Here is an 18,888-nt window from a genome sequence, read left to right as displayed (position 1 = left end):
CTCAGTTGCGTAAACATATTTAGCTACCATGGCCTGTGTGTTAAAAACTAGACTGATCTATTATGTCCAGGCAGTTCCCTTGAATTCGCAGTAGGTGTCGCTCCAAACCTACTTTCGATGACTCATCATCAACAACCTCTGCAAAGTACCTGCGCATCATTTTCTGCCTCTGCGCTACTTTATCGTGATTGGAGAGATGGGATTTGACTGGCTCTGGTATCGCCCTGTTGTTGGGTAGCCATGTGCTGCGTTTGTCCCGTGCAGCCGGTTTAATGCCTGCAGATCTGAGTGCGACACCGGGCGTCTCTAGAAGAGCTGACTTTAGTAGGATGCTGCGGCATTTAGCACATCCAAGCTTTAGGTAATAGGATGACGACGTCGCAAACTCTTGCAGCGAATAAATGAGCACTCGGAAAAAGTCATTTACAGTGCGTTTAAGGATGCATATAAACATTGGACAGTCCTGCATTTAAAAATAAAATGTTTCGGTTGCTGTTTTTTTTTATATTGAGAGAAATCAACGTTCATGTGTCTCTTACTACACCTCGTGCATGAATTTCCAGCCTGCGAGAAAACAGTTCTAGGATTTCGCTGGATGTGGGATACGTAAGGACTTAAAAGTAAGTCCTTGGGATGGGTGGGGTCCTCTATGCAGCAAAGAGTGCGGGAGGGGGGCGAGACGAAGGACGAGGTGCGGGGAAGTGCGAATATCCTCGGATGGTGGGGCATCAGATAGGCTACGAAAATCAAGAAATAATTTGATCTTAAAATACCCAAGGTAACCTTTTATTATCTGTGCCATCGCTGTAGATTTCTCATGCCAGTGAGGTTGTAAAGTTATTATATATTGATACAATTAAGCGTCTTAGAATCTACATAAAAGATAGGGAAATATATTTAAACTGTATTAGAACGTTTAGAATTTAATGGAAACTGTTTGGACGAAAATGCATCCGAACGCATGACGTGACACGAATTCCTTCATCTGCAATTCGCGGGAGCTTTCGCAATACCTTCCATTGTATATTTGTCTAATGTGTGTAATGTAGGTTTGCTAGAATTACCAAATAAATAATATTCTGTCTATACATTGTTGATCGCAGCAGGCGTTATTTTAAACGGACATTCAGTGAATATAAAATACGAATGCATTGCAGAAGGTCTGCGCTGAACTGTTGGTATAGTTTTTATAATTTAATGGGATTTAACACAATATTTTTCTCTTAAATAATTATTGTTGTTTGTATAGACAGCATGCATCAGCATTTTAAATGACATGTCAGTTCACCCACTGTATCTGTGACTTAAAGAAACAGAAGACTCTTCTCCTCCCACATACGGAATAGTTTAACAGCCGTTGGAGATTTGTGCATGTAATCTTAATAGTAACAAAGCTAGAATCCAAAAAGTAAAGTGACCCTTTAGAAGTGTATTTGCTGTTTGTTGCAAAAGATTTATGCAGCTTTAATGTGGTGATGTCATAGGCCCTGACAGCTTTGTTATTGGCATTTTGGGAAAATCAAATGTATCTGAAACACACATGGCTTAATCAGCACACAATTAACAAGCACTGTGTGAATGAAAAGCGTGTTCATTTTGAATCATGTAAAAGGCATATAGATACAAGGCAACTTTTTTGTTTCAAAGCATGGCTATTCTCAATATGTCATCATTGGATGGCTGCTGAATTGCACACAACCTTTTGATGTATAGTATCTCTTAAACACAAGATGATATTTCTTATAATATTTCCTTTACAGCAGGTTATTCCACCGTTTCCCCTTCATCCTCTGAATATGTTCAAGGCCCTGGCAGGAATTTGTTTGCTCCATCTGACTACAATTTTCTTCCTTTTTTGGGCAACTATAGATGATGTAAGTTTATGTTGTTCTTCTTTTATGTGTAGCCTATATATATACCCTACTGTATATATACGTGTGTGTGTGATAAAAATCCAGTCAAATGACTTTTTAAAAAAGGTGTATGAAAAAAAGTATGTGTTGTGTTATCTGAAGGCGCTTGTATTGTTGTTGTTGGTTTTTCCCAGGCATGGTGGTTCACAGAGAACCTTTATACAGACTTGTGGGGCAGATGGGTGATGGAGAACAATGATAATGTCTGGGTGTACATGGACATACCGACCTCATACCGGAAGGGTAAGACAAAAACCATGTTAAAAGAATGCATTTTTGTACATCTGCTTATTTTCACTAGTCAACCCCAGTGTATATGTACGTACACTGTTCGAAATTAAGGTTGATGCCATAGAAGAACCATTTTGGGTTCCCAGAGAAACTTTCAGTGAACAGTTCTTAGAGCCATTTTTTTACTTAGTCCGGAGAACATTTTAATAATCTAAATAACTGTTTGTACAATGCAAAAATTCCATGGATGTTAAAGTTTCTTTATGCCACTGAAGAACCTTAATTTTTAAGAGTGTACAGACTGGGACAATCATGTGACGCCCCTTTTATTTAATCTATCTAGACTATCTGCAGGCGGTCCAGGCGTTTGCAGTGCTGTCATGCCTGTTTGCTGTGTTCTCTCTGTGCGTGTTCATATGCCAACTCTTTACTCTGGGTAAAGGAAAGCGGTTCACCATCTCTGGAGTTGTGCAGCTAATCTCCTGTAAGTCCTAAAGTTTCTGGAAATCTTGAGGTTAAATTAGGGCATTGTTGAAACATACATGTGTGGATCATTGTCTTTAAGGTCCAACAGGTCATACAGACATTCATTATTGTTGTGCATTTCACTTGGGATCTCTAGGTTTCTGCATCATGGTGGCTCTGTCAGTCTATACCGATCACTTCCACAGAGACGAGAAGAATGGCTGGTATGGCTGGTCCTACATCATGGCCTGGTTTGGGTGGCTGCTGACCCTCTTCACTGGAATCATGTACATCATCCTGCGCAAACGAGTGGATTAAACTTTAGACCTCGCTCTCAGTGCTAATGTACAGCCTTCATTATTTTTCTTTAAAGTCTAAGTACAGAACTTGAAAAATAATGAGTTGTCTGAAATATTACAGGCGTTGGTTGGAATTGTAGAAACTTGTGCAACAAATCACAGCATCAGCAGTTCACGGAAAGAGTTTAATATCTGTCAGTGAGAAAGGGTTGATTCAGCATTCGAGTTAAAATGGCCAGAGTTCCTTAAACAAGAAATGTTGTTTTTGCTTTTGCATTTTTGTTTAGAGTAATACTACAGATCGGTTTGATGGGTCATCTTTCCCTAGTTTCGCAAAGCACTGAGGGCAGTAAGAGGGTCTAAACACTTTATTGCAGGGGTTAGTGTGTAAAGATGGTGAAGATGCAGTATATACACAAGGATATGTAAAAAATGTATTTATAACATGTATAAAGAGAAAGATAAATTGTACATATAAAGTACATACAAAAAATATATATGTTATGATCAAAGTGTAGTTTTAAACATCACTTGCACTTTAAGAATTAGCTTCGTCTTAAACACAGGTTTATTTTTTATTGTATTTTTATGTTGTAGATGGCAATGGCGCAGGATAGTCTCTAGGTCAAGATAAGGGTCAAATCTTTGTTACTGTGATTTTTTTTTTCTTTGTTACCGTGCATTATGGTGCTGTTCAAATTTGGAATCACTCATTTGATCACGTGACTTCTGAACACACAATCCTTTTGTAATTGCATTGTACAGACCCTCTGCCAATATATTTATTTGCAATTTCTGCGTGGACAAAGGCTTTCTTGATAAAAAAAAAATGGGCTCTGTTGCTATGCCAGCCATTTTTGATTAGCATGAAAATGATGAATGATTGTTGATGAGGTCAGATGATCACCTTGTAAAATTCTAGAGCACAGAATGCTTTTTTTATTATTATGGGAGAATTACTGAATTCAACATTATTATTATTCAACATCCTCTCAAGGATAAAGCTCCTTACTGACATCCAGGCTATTCAGTGTCTGCTTACTTTGGTTGAAGTTTTAACTGGCTCTACATGTATTTTATGTTGCAGTATGACAGCAAATGGAAGGGATGCTATTTTTTCAATGCAAAGCCAAACAGTGTAAACCAGGGATGACATTCATTTTAGGAATCACACGAATAAAAACCTCGCCATAAGAATCGCTTTTGTTATTTTATTATTCACAACATCAATATTTTACAACTTTAAATAAACTTCAACATAATTATTTACCTTTTCAACACGATATCTTACCATTATTGAAAATGGACAATAAAATGTACATTCATACAGTATCACTAAAGCGAGTTTGTATAGAAATGTTCATGCGTGTATGTACAGCTCTGGTAGGTTCAGTGACCTTCTGCAGTCCTCATGCAAAATGCACCAGGCACTGGCATAGGAATGTTCCAATAAGAACTGTTTTGTGGGGGTGTATTGCACTGAATCATATGCCCTGACCGGAGGGTGTAATTCGCTCCTGAACCACTAAGTGGAGGAGATGATTCTGTTCTGCCGAAAGGAGTGGCCTGTTGTGAAAGAAGAGAAAGGTGACCGTTATTGCAAAGGTTTCAATCTAATACAGATAAATGCGTAGTATGAGTCAGAAAAAGCAGAAAGCTCACCATAGCTCTGTCTGGAGAGCCTTGAGAGATTCTGTATCCTTTTCCTGACAGGCCATCTGTAAACAGGTCAGTCAGACCATTTAGAAAATCTCAAACAAACAGCATTTATTAGAAATTGATTAAAATTATAAATTTATTTTCTGTGACTTTGGATCAATTTAATGCAGGCTTGCTGAATTTAATTATAAATAAAAATAAATAAATACAATCTTACACCACACTTTTGATCTTTAAGATTGTCTCATTTAAATATATTTCTTTATATAAATATATATTTTCAGAATCCAAACACTTGTTTCCAGATTATGTCCAGGTTTAAATTGGATTTTGAATGCAGATTTTAAATGTGGTCTCGGACAGTATATAGAAGAAATAAAAATAAAAACTCATTTTATAAATAGGTTTGAAATACTCACCACGACTGATTGCAGAAGGAGGAACACATTTTCTGGAAGGAAGTTTACTAAAAGACAGACAGTAACAACAGTTTTTAAATAAAACCCTATGCCTGCCTGGTTCTCCGTTAGCTACAGAGTCTTACCCTGACTGTGTGAGTCGAAGGATTCCCAGGCGTATCGCTCTAGTGTTTGAGCGTGCTCAGGGAGCAGCTTTTGAGGGGGAGGCTAAACACAGACACAAATATATAGTGTCATTTTGGAGATAGTAAACAAGCACACTAAATTTATAGGTCTAGTTTCATAACATACAGTCTAAAATGTGAGCTTATTTGTACACCGCACAGATTTTAAATATAAATTATTATTTATATATATTACCTCAAGTAGCATAAGAAGTAATACCCTGGAGATTTCACACTTTGCTATGACATCCATAAATGCACCTGGAATGAAAACAAACAGAATTGAAGCAGAATCCAAAGATTCTTAAAGCATATGCTTCATTTCCTTATTAGCTGATGTCCAAACTAAAAGACTGCCGACGCTGCAAATGCAAAACAGATCCTTGACAAGTATGAAAATCGGTCACAAAACATGAATTCTGCTTATAAATTGCAAGCGATTGTTGGGTTTGATCAGGAAATCCAAATAAACGGCAAAGCCTGGGGGAAATCCCTGAACTTAGACCACCAAACCACACACCCCTAGATTCCAAAACTAAGATTAATTGTATTTTCTTGTGGAAAGTGATTAGATTCCTACCGACAGGGGTGTTTGTCCCCGGAAGCTGTAGTCCTCTTTCCTGACACATGTGCTGCATCTCAGAGAGAACGGCAAGAGCGCCATCGTAATCGCCTACCAATCAAACATCACATGACTGCTCTGACCACCACAGAACTTCATCTGAAACTTAATGCCAAAAGCAATCACTGCATTCTGGCAGGGAAGCACTACTATCTCTGAACTCACGGGTCAGTATTTTGCAGGAGGCCATTTCCCACAGTGACTGCAGGGCCTCAATTGGAGTCTGAATCTGCAGTTCTGCGGCTCTCTGGAAATGAACTATTGCCTCCCCGGGTCTGTTCATCTCCTACACACAAATATATAAACAGGACCACAACATGATTAAGCTCTGTGGAACAAGATGAATATGCAATTTTAATTTGTTTAAAAACAGAAAGCCGCTCCGTGTATTACAATGATTAATGTCTCACCTTCAGAGCATTGCCAAGCTCCAGTGAGAGACTGGCCGCCATAACAGGCTGATTCATCTCAATACAGACCTGAACAATATAGAAGAACATATTTGCAGTATAACATCTAAAAAAACAAAAAAAAGCACAAAAAAAATCTGCATGTGATTGCAAGATTTAAGGGGTTTTATTTCATTAGTCCAGTATGACTTCAAATATATTTTTTAGGAGCATTTCGAAATGAAACATGTGAAACTTCAGATGAGCTAATGAGCTAAAACAGTTTTATTTTGGGGTGAACTATTACTTTAGAAAATATTTATCTCTGCTTGTAGTAGTTGTTTAACTGCTCATGATCATCTCCTCCTCTTCTAACTCTAACAGCAATACAGAATAAAAGTGAAAAGTAAGTAATTATTACGTTTGATGATTTTGACAGGCCAAGGTTATTATAATTAACAAACTTTTTACTACTGGAAATAAAAAATAAAAAAATCCTTATTTGAAATTAAATAAATGCCAAATAAATCTTGTTTTATTTTATTTACTTTAACTTTGATTAAGTAAAATAATTAAAACTGAAATAAACTTTTAATAAAATTATACAGAAAAACAAAACTTAAAAAATTGAATAAAATTATACCATTATACAAAATACAATAAATTAATATTAATATACTATTATAATTATACTTTAATAAGTATACTATTATACTATTAATAACACTGTGTCAGGCTATGCCTAATTTTAAATTGAAAATATTAAATTATAGGAGACCTTTTATTCTATTTCAAGCATGAACTGAGCCCAACATTCTGTAAAATAACAGCCTGTGTTAATATACGCTTATCGGCTTGAGTGTAAGAATCTGGTAAAATATGCATTTCCGACAAATACCTTAATAGCAAAACTATAGCAGTTCATTGCTGCCTGCATATTCTCATCAAAGCCGGGAGCCCTCAGCGCTCGGGTCTCCTGCTCCGAGGCCAGAAAGAGTCGGGCTGCATCAATCAGTGCCAGGGCTTCTCCTGGAGCATTGAACAGGGTCTGCTCACAGCTACCAAGACAAACAAACAATTTCCACATGTTCTTTAGATCTGAAACTAGGATGAATAGCTGACAGCTATGAGAGATGCTGTGTTACCGGGCCATGGCGAGATTACAGAAGGCAGCATATTGAGGACAGTCTTGCTGTTTGAGCTCCTTGGCCAGCTGACCTGAGGAAAGATGGCATATAATGATAAACACAGACTAGCATTACCACACAGCATGGCTCTTCTGACACAATACTCACCAAACTGTTCACTTGCTTCAGCGACATTAGGCTTCCGCAGAAAACGTCTGTGATTAAGGGGGAAGGAAAAAATATTAAAAGGCCACTTAATTACACTCTTAAAAATAAATGTGCTTCACGATGCCAACAACCTTTTTTGTCTACAAAGAGACATCTGTTTCACAAATGGTTCTTTATAGCGAAAGAAGGTTCTTCGGATTATAAAAAGGTAAGAAAGAGATGGTTCTTTAAAGAACCTTTGACTTAATGGTTCTTTGTGGAACCAAAAAAGGTTCTTCTATGCATGGCATCGCTGTGAAGAACCCTTTAAGCACCTTTATTTTTAAGAGTGTCGGTTAATTTTACCGGATTGAACGCTTCACACAATGTTACTCTGGAATAGCTCGTTATTAGAAGCCGCTGCTTTGAAATGAAACACCGACAAGATGTCATCCTCAGCTGTTCATGCATAACGTTAAATCTTCTGTAATTTGACAATAATAGATCGCATTGTTGTGAACCTCATTCAGTAACTGTTAGCTCTCGAAATGTAATTAGCAACATGCTAGTGAGGGTTGTGTAGTGCTGTCACGACATTCTCTGGTTATGCTCAGTATTGTAGACGTTATTAAAAATGAACATTGAAAACATTCAGGTAACGTTATTAGACATATTCGTAGATATTTTAGCGCTTACTTTTTAAGTTTATTTGACACCGCTCGGTAACGTATCAAAAAATCTCCCTCGGCTGCCATTGTTTACACTTTAGGAGGAGGAGCAAACAGACAGGAAGTTCAGATGCGAGGGTTCCCATTGGTTGCACGCAACTGAAGCTGTCTTCTGATTGGTTTACACAGCGTCAGGGCGAAAAACGACACATTCAGTTGTTTTGATCGTTTATTTATTTTCCGTCATACTGGCCCATAAAATATTAAATTATAAAAAAAGAGAAAAAAATATTTATTTGACACTTAAGCACATTACAGGAAGTATTCATAAATCACATTCATTTTCTCAATCATTCATTCATTCTCTGAATTGACAGGTTTTCATACACAGAATCCAATACATCATCTTCTTGTGCGTTGTAGTGCTGAAAGAGAAAATAGCAATAGAAACGGTTGATACTCTTTTTTTTCACCAAATATAATCATGAAATGAATGCTTTATTTTTACTGTTGCTTTTTGTCTGGGCTTGTAGGTATTACATATTTAAAATCTTCACTGCATGATTATATGTTCAGTAAAAACATGCTATAATTATGCACTCTAAGTTTATATATTTAATACTTGAAGCTATATATTAAAATTGTACAATCATATTGTTAGGGCTACATTATAGGGTATACAGGCAATGTATCATTACACCATTTATTAAACAAACCCGTATTAAACAAACCTTTTCAGACTTTTTCTTCTTTGAGTTCTCTACATGCATTGTGTCTGAATGCAGTGTATCATAAATAGAGCCCGATCTGCATTGTAGAGTCTGGAGGAAAGGAGTATAAAATTAACAGAATTTATTTATTTGAGACATCATTTAAAAATCCTTATTAAAACAGGTTACCAACAAATGGCAAATATTGAGAGCAAATGGCTTCTATCCAAAAGAGAAACAGACTGTTATCTCACTGTGTAGAGTGATGCAGATGCAGCATCTTCATCCAAAATCTCTCCATCACTCTCCCCTGGTTTCTGCTCTGCAACTTCATTTTTGTCATCTCTACAAGGAGTGTGTTCCTAAAAACAATGAAGCAAAACCAGAGCTGAAACTAACAGCATTGCATGTGTTTTTCCGGACAGCGCCCTTTTTTGGTCATAACAGCACCATCTTGCAATCAATGCAATTCTGGACAGTCCATCTGGAGCATCTTGCATAATAACTGAAAGATGACATTTCTAAACTGATAATTTACCACTTAGTCATGAGTCCATATCTACTGATCAGCCACAGCAACATTAAAACCATCGGTCTAATATCGTTCAGGTCCTCTGAACGTGTCCTGTGGCACATTAGCAAAAGATCCTTTAGCTCCTACAAGTTGCAAGGTGAGGCTTCCGTGGGTCAGATTTGTTGGTCCAGTACATCCCATAGATGCTTAATCGGGAATTTGGAGACCATGCAAGGCAACATATTCAACACTTTTTTCATGTTTCTCAAATCATTATTTAAGATTTTTAGCAGTGTAGCAGGGAACACGCACCCGGCTATCCACCTGATCTAAAAGAAAAAGTGATTCTTCAAAGCAAGCCATTGCTCCACGGAGTAGTTCTGACCCTTATGTGCCCATTGTAATTGCTTCTGGTGGTGGACAGGGATCTTCATGGGCACTCTGACATCCTAATACCCAGCAAACTCCGAGGCACTGTGAGTTCTGACACCTTTCTGTCATTGCCAGCATTGAGTTTTCCAGTAATATGAGCTACAGTAGCTCTTCTGTGAACAGACCAGACAGGCCAGAGCCGAGGTACTTCTTTTAGCCTGAGGCTTATAGTTATTAATTTCACTTATGGTGTTAAATGGCCTTTACAGTCGCCAAAAATATAGCCTAGCTCTGGTGACTAAAAGCAATGCAAAAGTAACATTATGCATTGCTGACCATTTATGGAGTAACAGATTGTTGTATTGCATTGCTTTTAAAACAAACTTTCCCTAAAAACTGATAATCAATGTTATTCACTTCACCTGTCAGTGAGTGGTTTTAATGTTGTGGATGATCAGTGTATAACCCCTCACTGTTTGATTGAGTCCTTTCAGAAGTGCAGAAATCCATTGCCTGGACTTCTACAGCATGATCATCTGATTCATGCATCAAAGAAAGCATACAGAACTAAAGAAACTTACATTAGACATTATAGATAGATTGAAGTATTGCAGTATGCCAGGGATATTCAAATCTTGCCCTGGAGGGCCAATGCAGTGCAGAGTTTGGAAATCATTCGAAAATCACAGGGAGGTGACTTTGATCAGGGTTGGAGCCAAACTCTGCACCGCAATGGCCCTCCAGGGCAAGATTTGAATAACCCTGCAGTATATGCTCTAAATGTGTGGCCAAGTGTTACCTTGTAGCTCTTTAATATGTAAAGAGAGCCAGCAACAGTGAAGATGAGCAGAATTCCTGAGAATGCCAGCATTACGATGATGGCACTTTCTAACTCTTTGGGTGGCTCCTGATAGCCTTTATCTGGAAAACACAGAATTGGAGTAAGAGTGAAAAAACAAGGGGGAAATAGAGAGAATTTTTTCATCACTGCTTTAATTTCGCTGAAAGTGGCAGTTTCAGTCTAACATGTCACATGGCTAAACTCACATGATGTCTTTCTTTTTTTTAATGCATTTGTAAGGAACCTTTTTAATTTATATATCCAGCCCATCTATTGGCTCAAAAGCCACAAACCCATTGAGTAAAAGTTTCTGAAGAAATAAATCTCAATTAATTTCAAGATTTGTATGTTTTTTAATACTTATAAATGTCTAAGTTGTGACTATATCATCATATGTTGCCAGTGAATTTCAGTCATAGAGACGAAATAAAATGGTCTGCAGACTTACCTCTCACTTGAACCACCCAATGCGCTTCCTGATTTGCATAACTAAAGTAGTAATTGCCAGAACTGGAGCTGTTGCGCATGTTGATACGTGCCCTCACCGGCTCTGTAGTTTCAGATATTTTACTTGTAATTTCTTTACTCCAAACTTTTGTCTTGTTCTGAGTGTAGCATACAACTTTGCTAGTGGTGTAGTTTGCTGGGACAAAAACTGACAGATAGAAGTCAAGAGTTTCTCCTGCTAGTGCCACTCTGGTTCTGTTCAGCATGAAGATCATCGTAGGTGTGGCTGGAGGAACAGAGAAGAGAACATGGTGTTATTGAAGCATCTGTGCCCTCCTGGTATCTTCATAACTTATGGATTCTAATTCAGCTTAAGAGGGTGTGGGTGAGAAATCCAGCAATACAATAATAAAAATGAAATAAAACACACACTGAAATGACATGAATTAAGATCAACAAATACCTAGAGTTTCCTGCCAACAGCACAGAATTACGATCCAACACAGGACAGGCTTGGCTGCATACATCCTTGAGCGAAATTTACATTTCCTTTCATTTGAAACAAAAGGAGCCATCTTTTCTTTCTCTCTGTTGTTTCATCAAAGCTCAGGAACGAAGTGGTAAATAACTGCTTTCTGTGCAAAGAGCGCGGGAAGTTAAGCCATATTACACCACAGTGGATCTTCACAAGACCCTCACATGAGGTACAATCTCAGAATCTCATGAAATCCTCCGAAGCCACTTCCTCTTTCACTCCACAAACTCACTTCCTAAATTATTCCCTTTTACAAAACTGTTCTTCTTTTTTTATTATTGATTTCAATCAGTTCTACAGCAAATGCAAACGGCTTGTACACTGAAATGTAGCCTAGTTTCTTTACAAAATGTGTGCACAAATGAAGCTCGAGGTGTTTAAAATGGTTATAGCTTTTTCACTCAGTGAAAAAACAAAACATTTGAGCAACGTCTCCAGACAGTACCTCTTTGCGGTTATGCCCCTGGTGTTTCGGGGGCCTATGCAGCTTGTGTGTCGGCTATGCCTATGATGTAAGAAATACATTCATTATGCAGTGTAGAGAGCGTTATTGATTACAAAATACATTTGTGAGATCGTGGAGAAATGAAATGAGTGGCAGCTTATTTATTACAAAGGAATTGGTATTTGCACGCTTGCTATGATAATCAATTCCGAACTCAAATTAAATTAAAGTTTTGTTTTTCCTGCTGCTACCAGTGCAACACGCAACAAACATATGATGACATTTAAATCCCTGACCACTCATTATATTTCCCGCCATTATAATATGATTGACATAATGATTATCCTATAACCCAAAGGGGAAAATGTACTTTGTCAAAATATACTGTAGGCCTGTCTGCATTGAGCAATGTAGCCTACTGTAAAGGCAGACTAAAAGCCAAGAAAAACATGCGTTGTCATACATAAGTGTTTGAAATGCGTTTTTAATTATGACTTGTAAATCAGTTCCCACACTGTAAATTGCCATTGTCGTTGCGGTAAAACGTTATTTATTTTTCAGCATTGCAACTGTTATGTGAAATAGTTAATTTTATGATAAAACACAGTAGGCCTACCTTTCATCATGATGTTATCTGGTATGCCCAAATAAAACTCGGCAGACAGGGTGTGTGTGTGTGTGTGTGTTTTACATAACAACCCCTGATTTATATGCATAAGCTACTAATCTTAGTCCAAATTCCGTAGGCTAAAAGGGTTTTAAAATAGTCTACTTTAACCAGCAGGTGGCAGCAGAAGAGCACACGATACTTTGTGAGCGAGCGCATGACTCGTCTCACGTAAAGAGGAGTTCCAAAATCATCAAAAATGAATTACGTAATGATTACATCACTGTCACTGAAATAGTCTACAAATAAGTAGCTCCAGGGCACATAAATCAAAAACACCAGTACAAGTAATTTTCCAATTTTTCCTTAGTTTAGTGTGACTTTAAATTAAATGTGACTGTATACAAGAGTATCATCTCTGATTTGTATAGATACAAACACGTTTAATATTAAAGGTGAAGGCGTAAAAAATGTCAAAATGCCATCCATTTGGATTTCACACAACTTACATATTTGAAATAGCTGAATATTCAAGCTCCAGTTGTATGATAAATATAAAGAGACTGAGATAGGGAGATATATAGAGAGTGAGGTGAGGAGAAGAGCAAGGAATTCAGTTAGAGGTGACAAATTGCCTTGTTTAATGATAAACAGGTGCACGAGTGCCTTGTGACTTCTGAGCTGAAGTAAAGGAATAGCTACTTACATACTCTTAAAAACCTAAGCCAGGCAAAACTGACCTCACATACCAAAAAAAAAAAAAAAACACAGACCAGGGCGAGAGAGAGAGAGAGCTTGAAGAGACACAACAAACATAACATCTGGATACCAGAGAATAAAAATATTTCTGTCTCTTTCATCTTCTTGTTTCTGAATTCATAATGAGTCAAAACCAAGACACATAGAGGCATGTAAAGAACTACAATACAACAACAACAACAAAAATTAAGAAATGGTTAATTCCAGGCTGCTTTTGTGAGAAAGAAAAACTTTGGAAGAAGACTGAATAGAAGAAGAAATATAGTATAGTATATTTGATATGATGTCTATATTTATTAATGTAAACCAGGCTCCTGTATATAAATTAACATAATATAGATTAAACATATAGTACACTTATGTAAGTTTTTTGGTCATTTTCCTTAAAAGTGTGTTTTTTTAAGTGATTGTACAAGATTTGAAAGATTCAATCTTGTAAAAGCACTTTAAAAAAACAGTACAGTGAGGTCTGGGCGATTTTAATATGAATGAACTGTATCGAATGGTCTTCTTGTATTAAATACAAAAGTATCATTAAGTCTTTATCAAAGTAAAACAGATGTAAGTCCAGACATTGTTTAAACAAGGTTTAACTAGATTTAATTCAGACATTTATTGAAGTGGCCCACGAAAAAATTCACCCACTGTAACCATGGAAATAATACTGTGAGACGTGGAGACTGAATTATGAATGCAGTGTTTTTAATAAAAAGCATTCCAGCTGAAAGGCACATGCATGTTGATGCAGTCACTGCTCAGCGATGTTCAAGAGCCTTTTGATTGAATAACAAAAATCATGTGAGACTTGATTTATGAGACTGACTGTTCTTCTTACCTGCTAGATTGTGTGTGTGTGTATGCAGATTTGGATAAACTCCTCAAGCATAGAGTGAAACAGGTCATAAAGTGGTTATCACTATTTGAAACACTCGTAATATTTGAAATGTTTAGAATGCTTCAAAATGTCAAGAGATTTTAGTAAGGGTTTGGTTTAAAGGCAGGGCATTATAATCGTATTATGAATGCCATTATGTCTATGAAAGGTCATCGCTTTTTTACCAAGGTCTGTTTTAAGTGTGTGTCACTATAAGAGAAAAAGGGCAAATAAATCTAAAGAAAAGGTGCACATCTGGAAAAGAGCAATAGTTTGGGAGGGAGTGAGTGAGAAGACAGAGCCCAACAGATGGAGAGAGGGGGAGAAAGAGACAGAGAAGGAGAGAAAGAACGAAAGAAAGAAAAGGAGATGCACAAGAAAAAGAAAGAGGGAGAGAGAGAAAAAAATTGAAAAAAGTGCAGAAGGGAGGGGGAAGAATAAGACGGAGGAGAGAGAAATAAATGTACACAGTATTATAGTTCTTATACAGAAGTTAAAGTGTTTGCACACAGACTTCAACACGCTGTTCAGAGAGAAGAAGTGGACAGGACGGCGATATCACAGCGGAGAGGAGCACAAAAACAGAGAAAGGAAAGACACATCTCATTCCCTGATGAAGTAAGAAATTTGCACTTTATTGAAACCATTTAAAGTAAAACATTAATTCTCCGATATTTCACTAATCCATGTCCTACAGTTTTCCTGCCCTGCTATTTCCCCTCTTTCTGCTGGATAAAGCCTTGTATCTAGCATTGTGATCGGTCTAGATTTCCTAAAGCATCAAAAATCATTTTACAGCAAGTGTTAGTGGATGTAAATCTTTTGTAATTGTTTGATTGCTATTCCTATTACATGTCAGTTCCTTCTCCCTGCATTTTTAAGCCTGCGTGATTTAAAAAAAAAAAAAATGTGTGAAATGGGTAAAAACTGACAGAAGTGTCCTGATCAAACGTTAATCCTGTGATTTTCGAGTTCCTGAGCACATCCAGATATCTGCTGCGCCACGACGTGGAGCCATTTTGAGAAATGCCTCTTTAGTGACTCACTCTACAAAGTCAATTACTATGAACTCCAAGTTCAATATTATGTAAAGCTCTCATTCCCCTCTGGAGAACTTCTCAGTGTGGAGACAATCCAGTTTCTCTTTGCTTTCCTGCAGCATTTCTCTGAAATGTGGCTTTTTTTAGTCTACTGATCATGTTTTTAGCAGTTCTGCCTGTTCGTAGTAATCTTACCTCAGAGAGCTCTCTGTGGCATTGGCCCTTGTGGCTCCAGCACAAAGGAGATTTTCTTTCAAATGAACTAATTGAGTTTGCTATCAGTTAGGCCAGTCACAAGACAATCAACCCGTCATCCATCTCCCCTCTGTGTTCCTGAATGAACTCAAGTCATTTTGTGATTTGATCGCAGTCATTTAATAGAGTGGAAATAGCCGACACTTGCATGATTGTTCTTGGGAAGTGAAGAGCATGAGGCACTTTCCATGGATACGGCACAAAGGCATGAAACCCATTAAAAAAATGATTTAAATAAAAGTCATTTTTTCCTTTTTGAGACAGCCATAGAAGAACGATTTGTTGAGTTGAAAATGTGGATTTATTTTTTACTACGTTACACTGTGATGTACAGTCAAATTAATCAATGCTCGTGCTATGGTTGTCAGTATAATAATAATGTTTGGTAAACAAAACTAGTTCAAACATGAAAAAATTTTTTGTGAAAAATATAAAATATTATTTCAATAGATGTGTCAAAATTGATGTTGTTATGCGATTTTAGTAGTTGGATACTGCAGAAAGTTATTTTTGAAAAGGAAATCTAAAATGTTATAATAGAAAGAGATGGGATTTGGGATGTGATTTGTGCATCTAACTTGAATACTAAATTTTAATAAAAAAATAGGAAGTAGAAGACAACAACAACAACAACAACAACAACAAAAAGTGCCATGGAAAGTATCATGAGGAGCAAAAAAACAAAACAAGGAATATAGAAATGATGAAACATAGAGATATGATCATATAAAAATGCAGGCCTCTGGGTATCATCGGCCCCTAAAACACATCTGGCTGTTTGTCCTGGAAAGAAACAAAGGGCTCTCCCATGTGCCAGATGTATTGGCAGGGTAAAGGTTCAAATCTCTTGCCTTTCATTGGGAGTGTTCTTAGTACTTGTTTGACTTTTTGATATTTTTTCCTGCCTCTCCTTTAAAACCCAGCCACTTCTTCACCATGACCGTTTCGACGGCAAGGATGATGGTCCCTATGATGGTCGTGGCGTTTTTGTCTCCATGCCTTGGGATGAGCAATGAAGTGGATTATGGGAATTGGAACTACAGAGAGGGAGGTAATATTATTAAATGATAAAATCTGTGAAATTGTGCAGAATGTATTTAAGAATGGTAAAATGTGTTAAACTGAGGTGAGACGGCATTCTTATTGCTATCTGAAAGTAATTTCAATTTAGTCTAAAGTGGTGTTGGGTGAGTATAATTATACTAATGACTGCCATTTCATTTTTGAGTAAATCTGATGAAATCTGAATTGATTGCCTGCTACTTTTGTTGAGTCAAATCACATATATTTCTATAGCGGTTTATACAATACAGATCACCTGAAAATTCACAATAATAAAAATAAATAAATAACAGCATTAATCTGGAAAAGTTCTTAAGTTATGAAAGGAATACAATTTCAGCTGTAAAGCAGCCCTATAAAACAATACTGTCATTATTGACAGCTTCTATTCAGCTCATTTTAGTTCTATATTTATTCAGTATAGTTCAGTAGCAGTGCAAATGTTGCAAAGTTTATTCATTATGAAGCCAATTCAACTGTATAAAGCAGCTCTAAAGAGGATAGTGTCATTATTCAGCTAAATTATTTTTATTATTGACTCAGTTCAATTCAATAATTGTCAATCAAATAATGAAACAAGCTCAAATTATAGCTCAACTATTAAGCAGCTCTACAGAAGGCAATGGTGTTTTTATAGCTTGAATCAATTCAGTGTCGATTCATTCAGTTCGGTAACAGTATCAATAGTGCAGAACTCATTATTATTATTATGAAATAAATTCAGCTATAAAGCAACTCTACAGGAGACAATCATTAGGGTTGTGGCTAATGTAAAAAACAAACAAAGGCTATCAGACTGGATTGGTTCAACTGCAACACATTTGTTCAGATGTACATGGAGCTGATATTAAAATGCAAATCACATTGACCTATGTACACCAACAAACTCTTACCTGTCAACCCAGCTAAAACAGAAATAGACATCTCCTAATTCCACACTTTAAAGTTAAAGCCCTGTAGTCCAGTGAAAGAAAGCTGATTAAAACCATTCTGAAGCATCAGAAAGCCTCTTGTCATGTGGTTGCTAGAGACTAACCTCATTGTCTTTGCCCTCACGGCAGCAGAGAATGTGAACGTGGCTAACATACGCAGCGTGACTCGAGTGTTGGACGCCTGGGGCAAACGCATATTCAAAGATATCAAGACTCTCTTACACTCACAACCCAATGCCCTCCTGCCAGACTACTCCAGGTAACACGCTGCCTTTCCTAATACCTGGACAAAATTCATTGAAAATTCTCTTTACCATGGGGTTTTAATGTACAAAGCAAGTATCAAATAGTGTTAACCAACCACCAATATTTTTAGAACATGCATTTACATATAACACTTATAGAGCATTTAACCAGCTATATCTCTCAATAAAGCTTTCTTGTCTTGTGGAAATGTTTTTTTTTTTTTTTTTTTTGCACATGAAAGCTGCTTGTTGGACTGTTTTATATAAACTAGAAAACCACACTGTCCTTTGGGGGTTTGTTATCCTGAAGTCGGCAGTTTAACAGACTTACATTCAAGCCCCAAGGAGATTGTTTTCAAGAAGCTGATTCTAAGCCACAAGCATGGAAATATCACTTAAAATCCCAGTAAAGGTTTCCTCAGTATCTATATCTGTATAACATTTCTGTTATATCAAATTAAATTTAATGCGTACATTCAGTGGTTATCCCTTACACGTAAATATAAATATATCCCTTATATACATAAATATATTTGAAGATATTGTCCAAAAAACAGTTTTCAGGCAACACCTTTTTATTTCCATACATGAAATGTGTATGCAAACAATTCAGAGATGAAAGTTTACGAATAATGTTCAGCCTGTAAATCCATACATTATTTAAGTGAGGGTTTCACCAAAGCTATTACATGTATAATATATATAAATATATGTGTGTGTGTGTGTGTAAAGACCTCTAACACTAGCTTGCTCTATTATTTTTTTATTCTATCAATTTTCTTTTTATTATATTATTTAAAAGCCCATGCTACGTGTACTGTGTTAACTTAACTGAGACTTGTTATAGCACTTATATATCATTGCACCTTTTGCTGTTTTTGATTGCTTCCACTGTCCTCATTTGTAAATCGCTTTGGATAAAAGCGTCTGCTAAATGACTAAATGTAATGTAAAAAAAAAAAAAAAAAAAAAATATATATATATATATAAATTAGTGCGCTAATCTTTATTGCTATAGGCTACTGTATATTTTTATTTGTATCAATATAAACATAGGCCAACTATGCATACATTGCAGTATATTAAAAAAATATATATATATATATTTCCTATATATGGTATGCATTATTTCATAGTTTCCATTATA

At 36.6% G+C, this 18,888-nt stretch overlaps 2 protein-coding genes across 6 annotated transcripts; one reads left to right on the top strand and one right to left on the bottom strand.

Annotated features, from left to right (window-relative positions):
• On the top strand, nucleotides 1–3,704 carry LOC113098186 (epithelial membrane protein 2-like). 5 transcript variants are annotated; one of them, XM_026263166.1, is made up of 5 exons: nucleotides 1–361; nucleotides 1,764–1,874; nucleotides 2,048–2,156; nucleotides 2,488–2,628; nucleotides 2,767–3,704. In XM_026263166.1, the coding sequence occupies exons 2-5, from the start codon at nucleotides 1,797–1,799 to the stop codon at nucleotides 2,925–2,927; spliced, it is 489 nt and encodes a 162-aa protein (XP_026118951.1). In that variant the 5' UTR covers nucleotides 1–361; nucleotides 1,764–1,796; the 3' UTR covers nucleotides 2,928–3,704. The 5 variants fall into 5 exon arrangements, with proteins under 5 accessions (XP_026118951.1, XP_026118948.1, XP_026118949.1 ...); XM_026263163.1 differs by having other exon boundaries at nucleotides 1–620; XM_026263164.1 differs by having other exon boundaries at nucleotides 1–620; nucleotides 1,761–1,874.
• A 395-nt stretch (nucleotides 3,705–4,099) lies between these two features.
• Nucleotides 4,100–11,714, bottom strand: LOC113098185 (factor VIII intron 22 protein-like). Its single transcript, XM_026263161.1, has 17 exons — nucleotides 11,451–11,714; nucleotides 10,989–11,273; nucleotides 10,499–10,620; nucleotides 9,068–9,175; nucleotides 8,835–8,924; nucleotides 8,132–8,528; nucleotides 7,457–7,503; nucleotides 7,307–7,379; nucleotides 7,060–7,219; nucleotides 6,183–6,251; nucleotides 5,938–6,058; nucleotides 5,731–5,823; nucleotides 5,347–5,411; nucleotides 5,112–5,193; nucleotides 4,987–5,033; nucleotides 4,571–4,626; nucleotides 4,100–4,474 (listed from the first exon to the last, which is right to left on the bottom strand). The coding sequence occupies exons 6-17, from the start codon at nucleotides 8,188–8,190 to the stop codon at nucleotides 4,393–4,395; spliced, it is 954 nt and encodes a 317-aa protein (XP_026118946.1). The 5' UTR covers nucleotides 8,191–8,528; nucleotides 8,835–8,924; nucleotides 9,068–9,175; nucleotides 10,499–10,620; nucleotides 10,989–11,273; nucleotides 11,451–11,714; the 3' UTR covers nucleotides 4,100–4,392.
• Nucleotides 11,715–18,888: the final 7,174 nt, after the last annotated feature.

This window comes from Carassius auratus, unplaced genomic scaffold (genome assembly GCF_003368295.1).
Source record: "Carassius auratus strain Wakin unplaced genomic scaffold, ASM336829v1 scaf_tig00216437, whole genome shotgun sequence".
Taxonomy (NCBI): Eukaryota; Metazoa; Chordata; class Actinopteri; order Cypriniformes; family Cyprinidae; genus Carassius; species Carassius auratus.
This window is presented reverse-complemented; position numbering and strand designations above follow the sequence as displayed.

What these genes read in the sequence shown, in the direction of transcription:
- LOC113098185 (XM_026263161.1), bottom strand. Translation starts at nt 8,190, where the DNA reads ATGGCAGCCGAGGGAGATTTTTTGATACGTTACCGAGCGGTGTCAAAT. An exon ending in GGGGACAAACACCCCTGTCG is followed by an intron (nt 5,412 to 5,730) that starts GTAGGAATCTAA and finishes TTTTCATTCCAG; the next exon opens with GTGCATTTATGGATGTCATA. An exon ending in CTTCGACTCACACAGTCAGG is followed by an intron (nt 5,034 to 5,111) that starts GTAAGACTCTGT and finishes TCTGTCTTTTAG; the next exon opens with TAAACTTCCTTCCAGAAAAT.
- LOC113098186 (XM_026263166.1), top strand. Translation starts at nt 1,797, where the DNA reads ATGTTCAAGGCCCTGGCAGGAATTTGTTTGCTCCATCTGACTACAATT. An exon ending in TTTGGGCAACTATAGATGAT is followed by an intron (nt 1,875 to 2,047) that starts GTAAGTTTATGT and finishes GGTTTTTCCCAG; the next exon opens with GCATGGTGGTTCACAGAGAA. An exon ending in AGTTGTGCAGCTAATCTCCT is followed by an intron (nt 2,629 to 2,766) that starts GTAAGTCCTAAA and finishes TGGGATCTCTAG; the next exon opens with GTTTCTGCATCATGGTGGCT.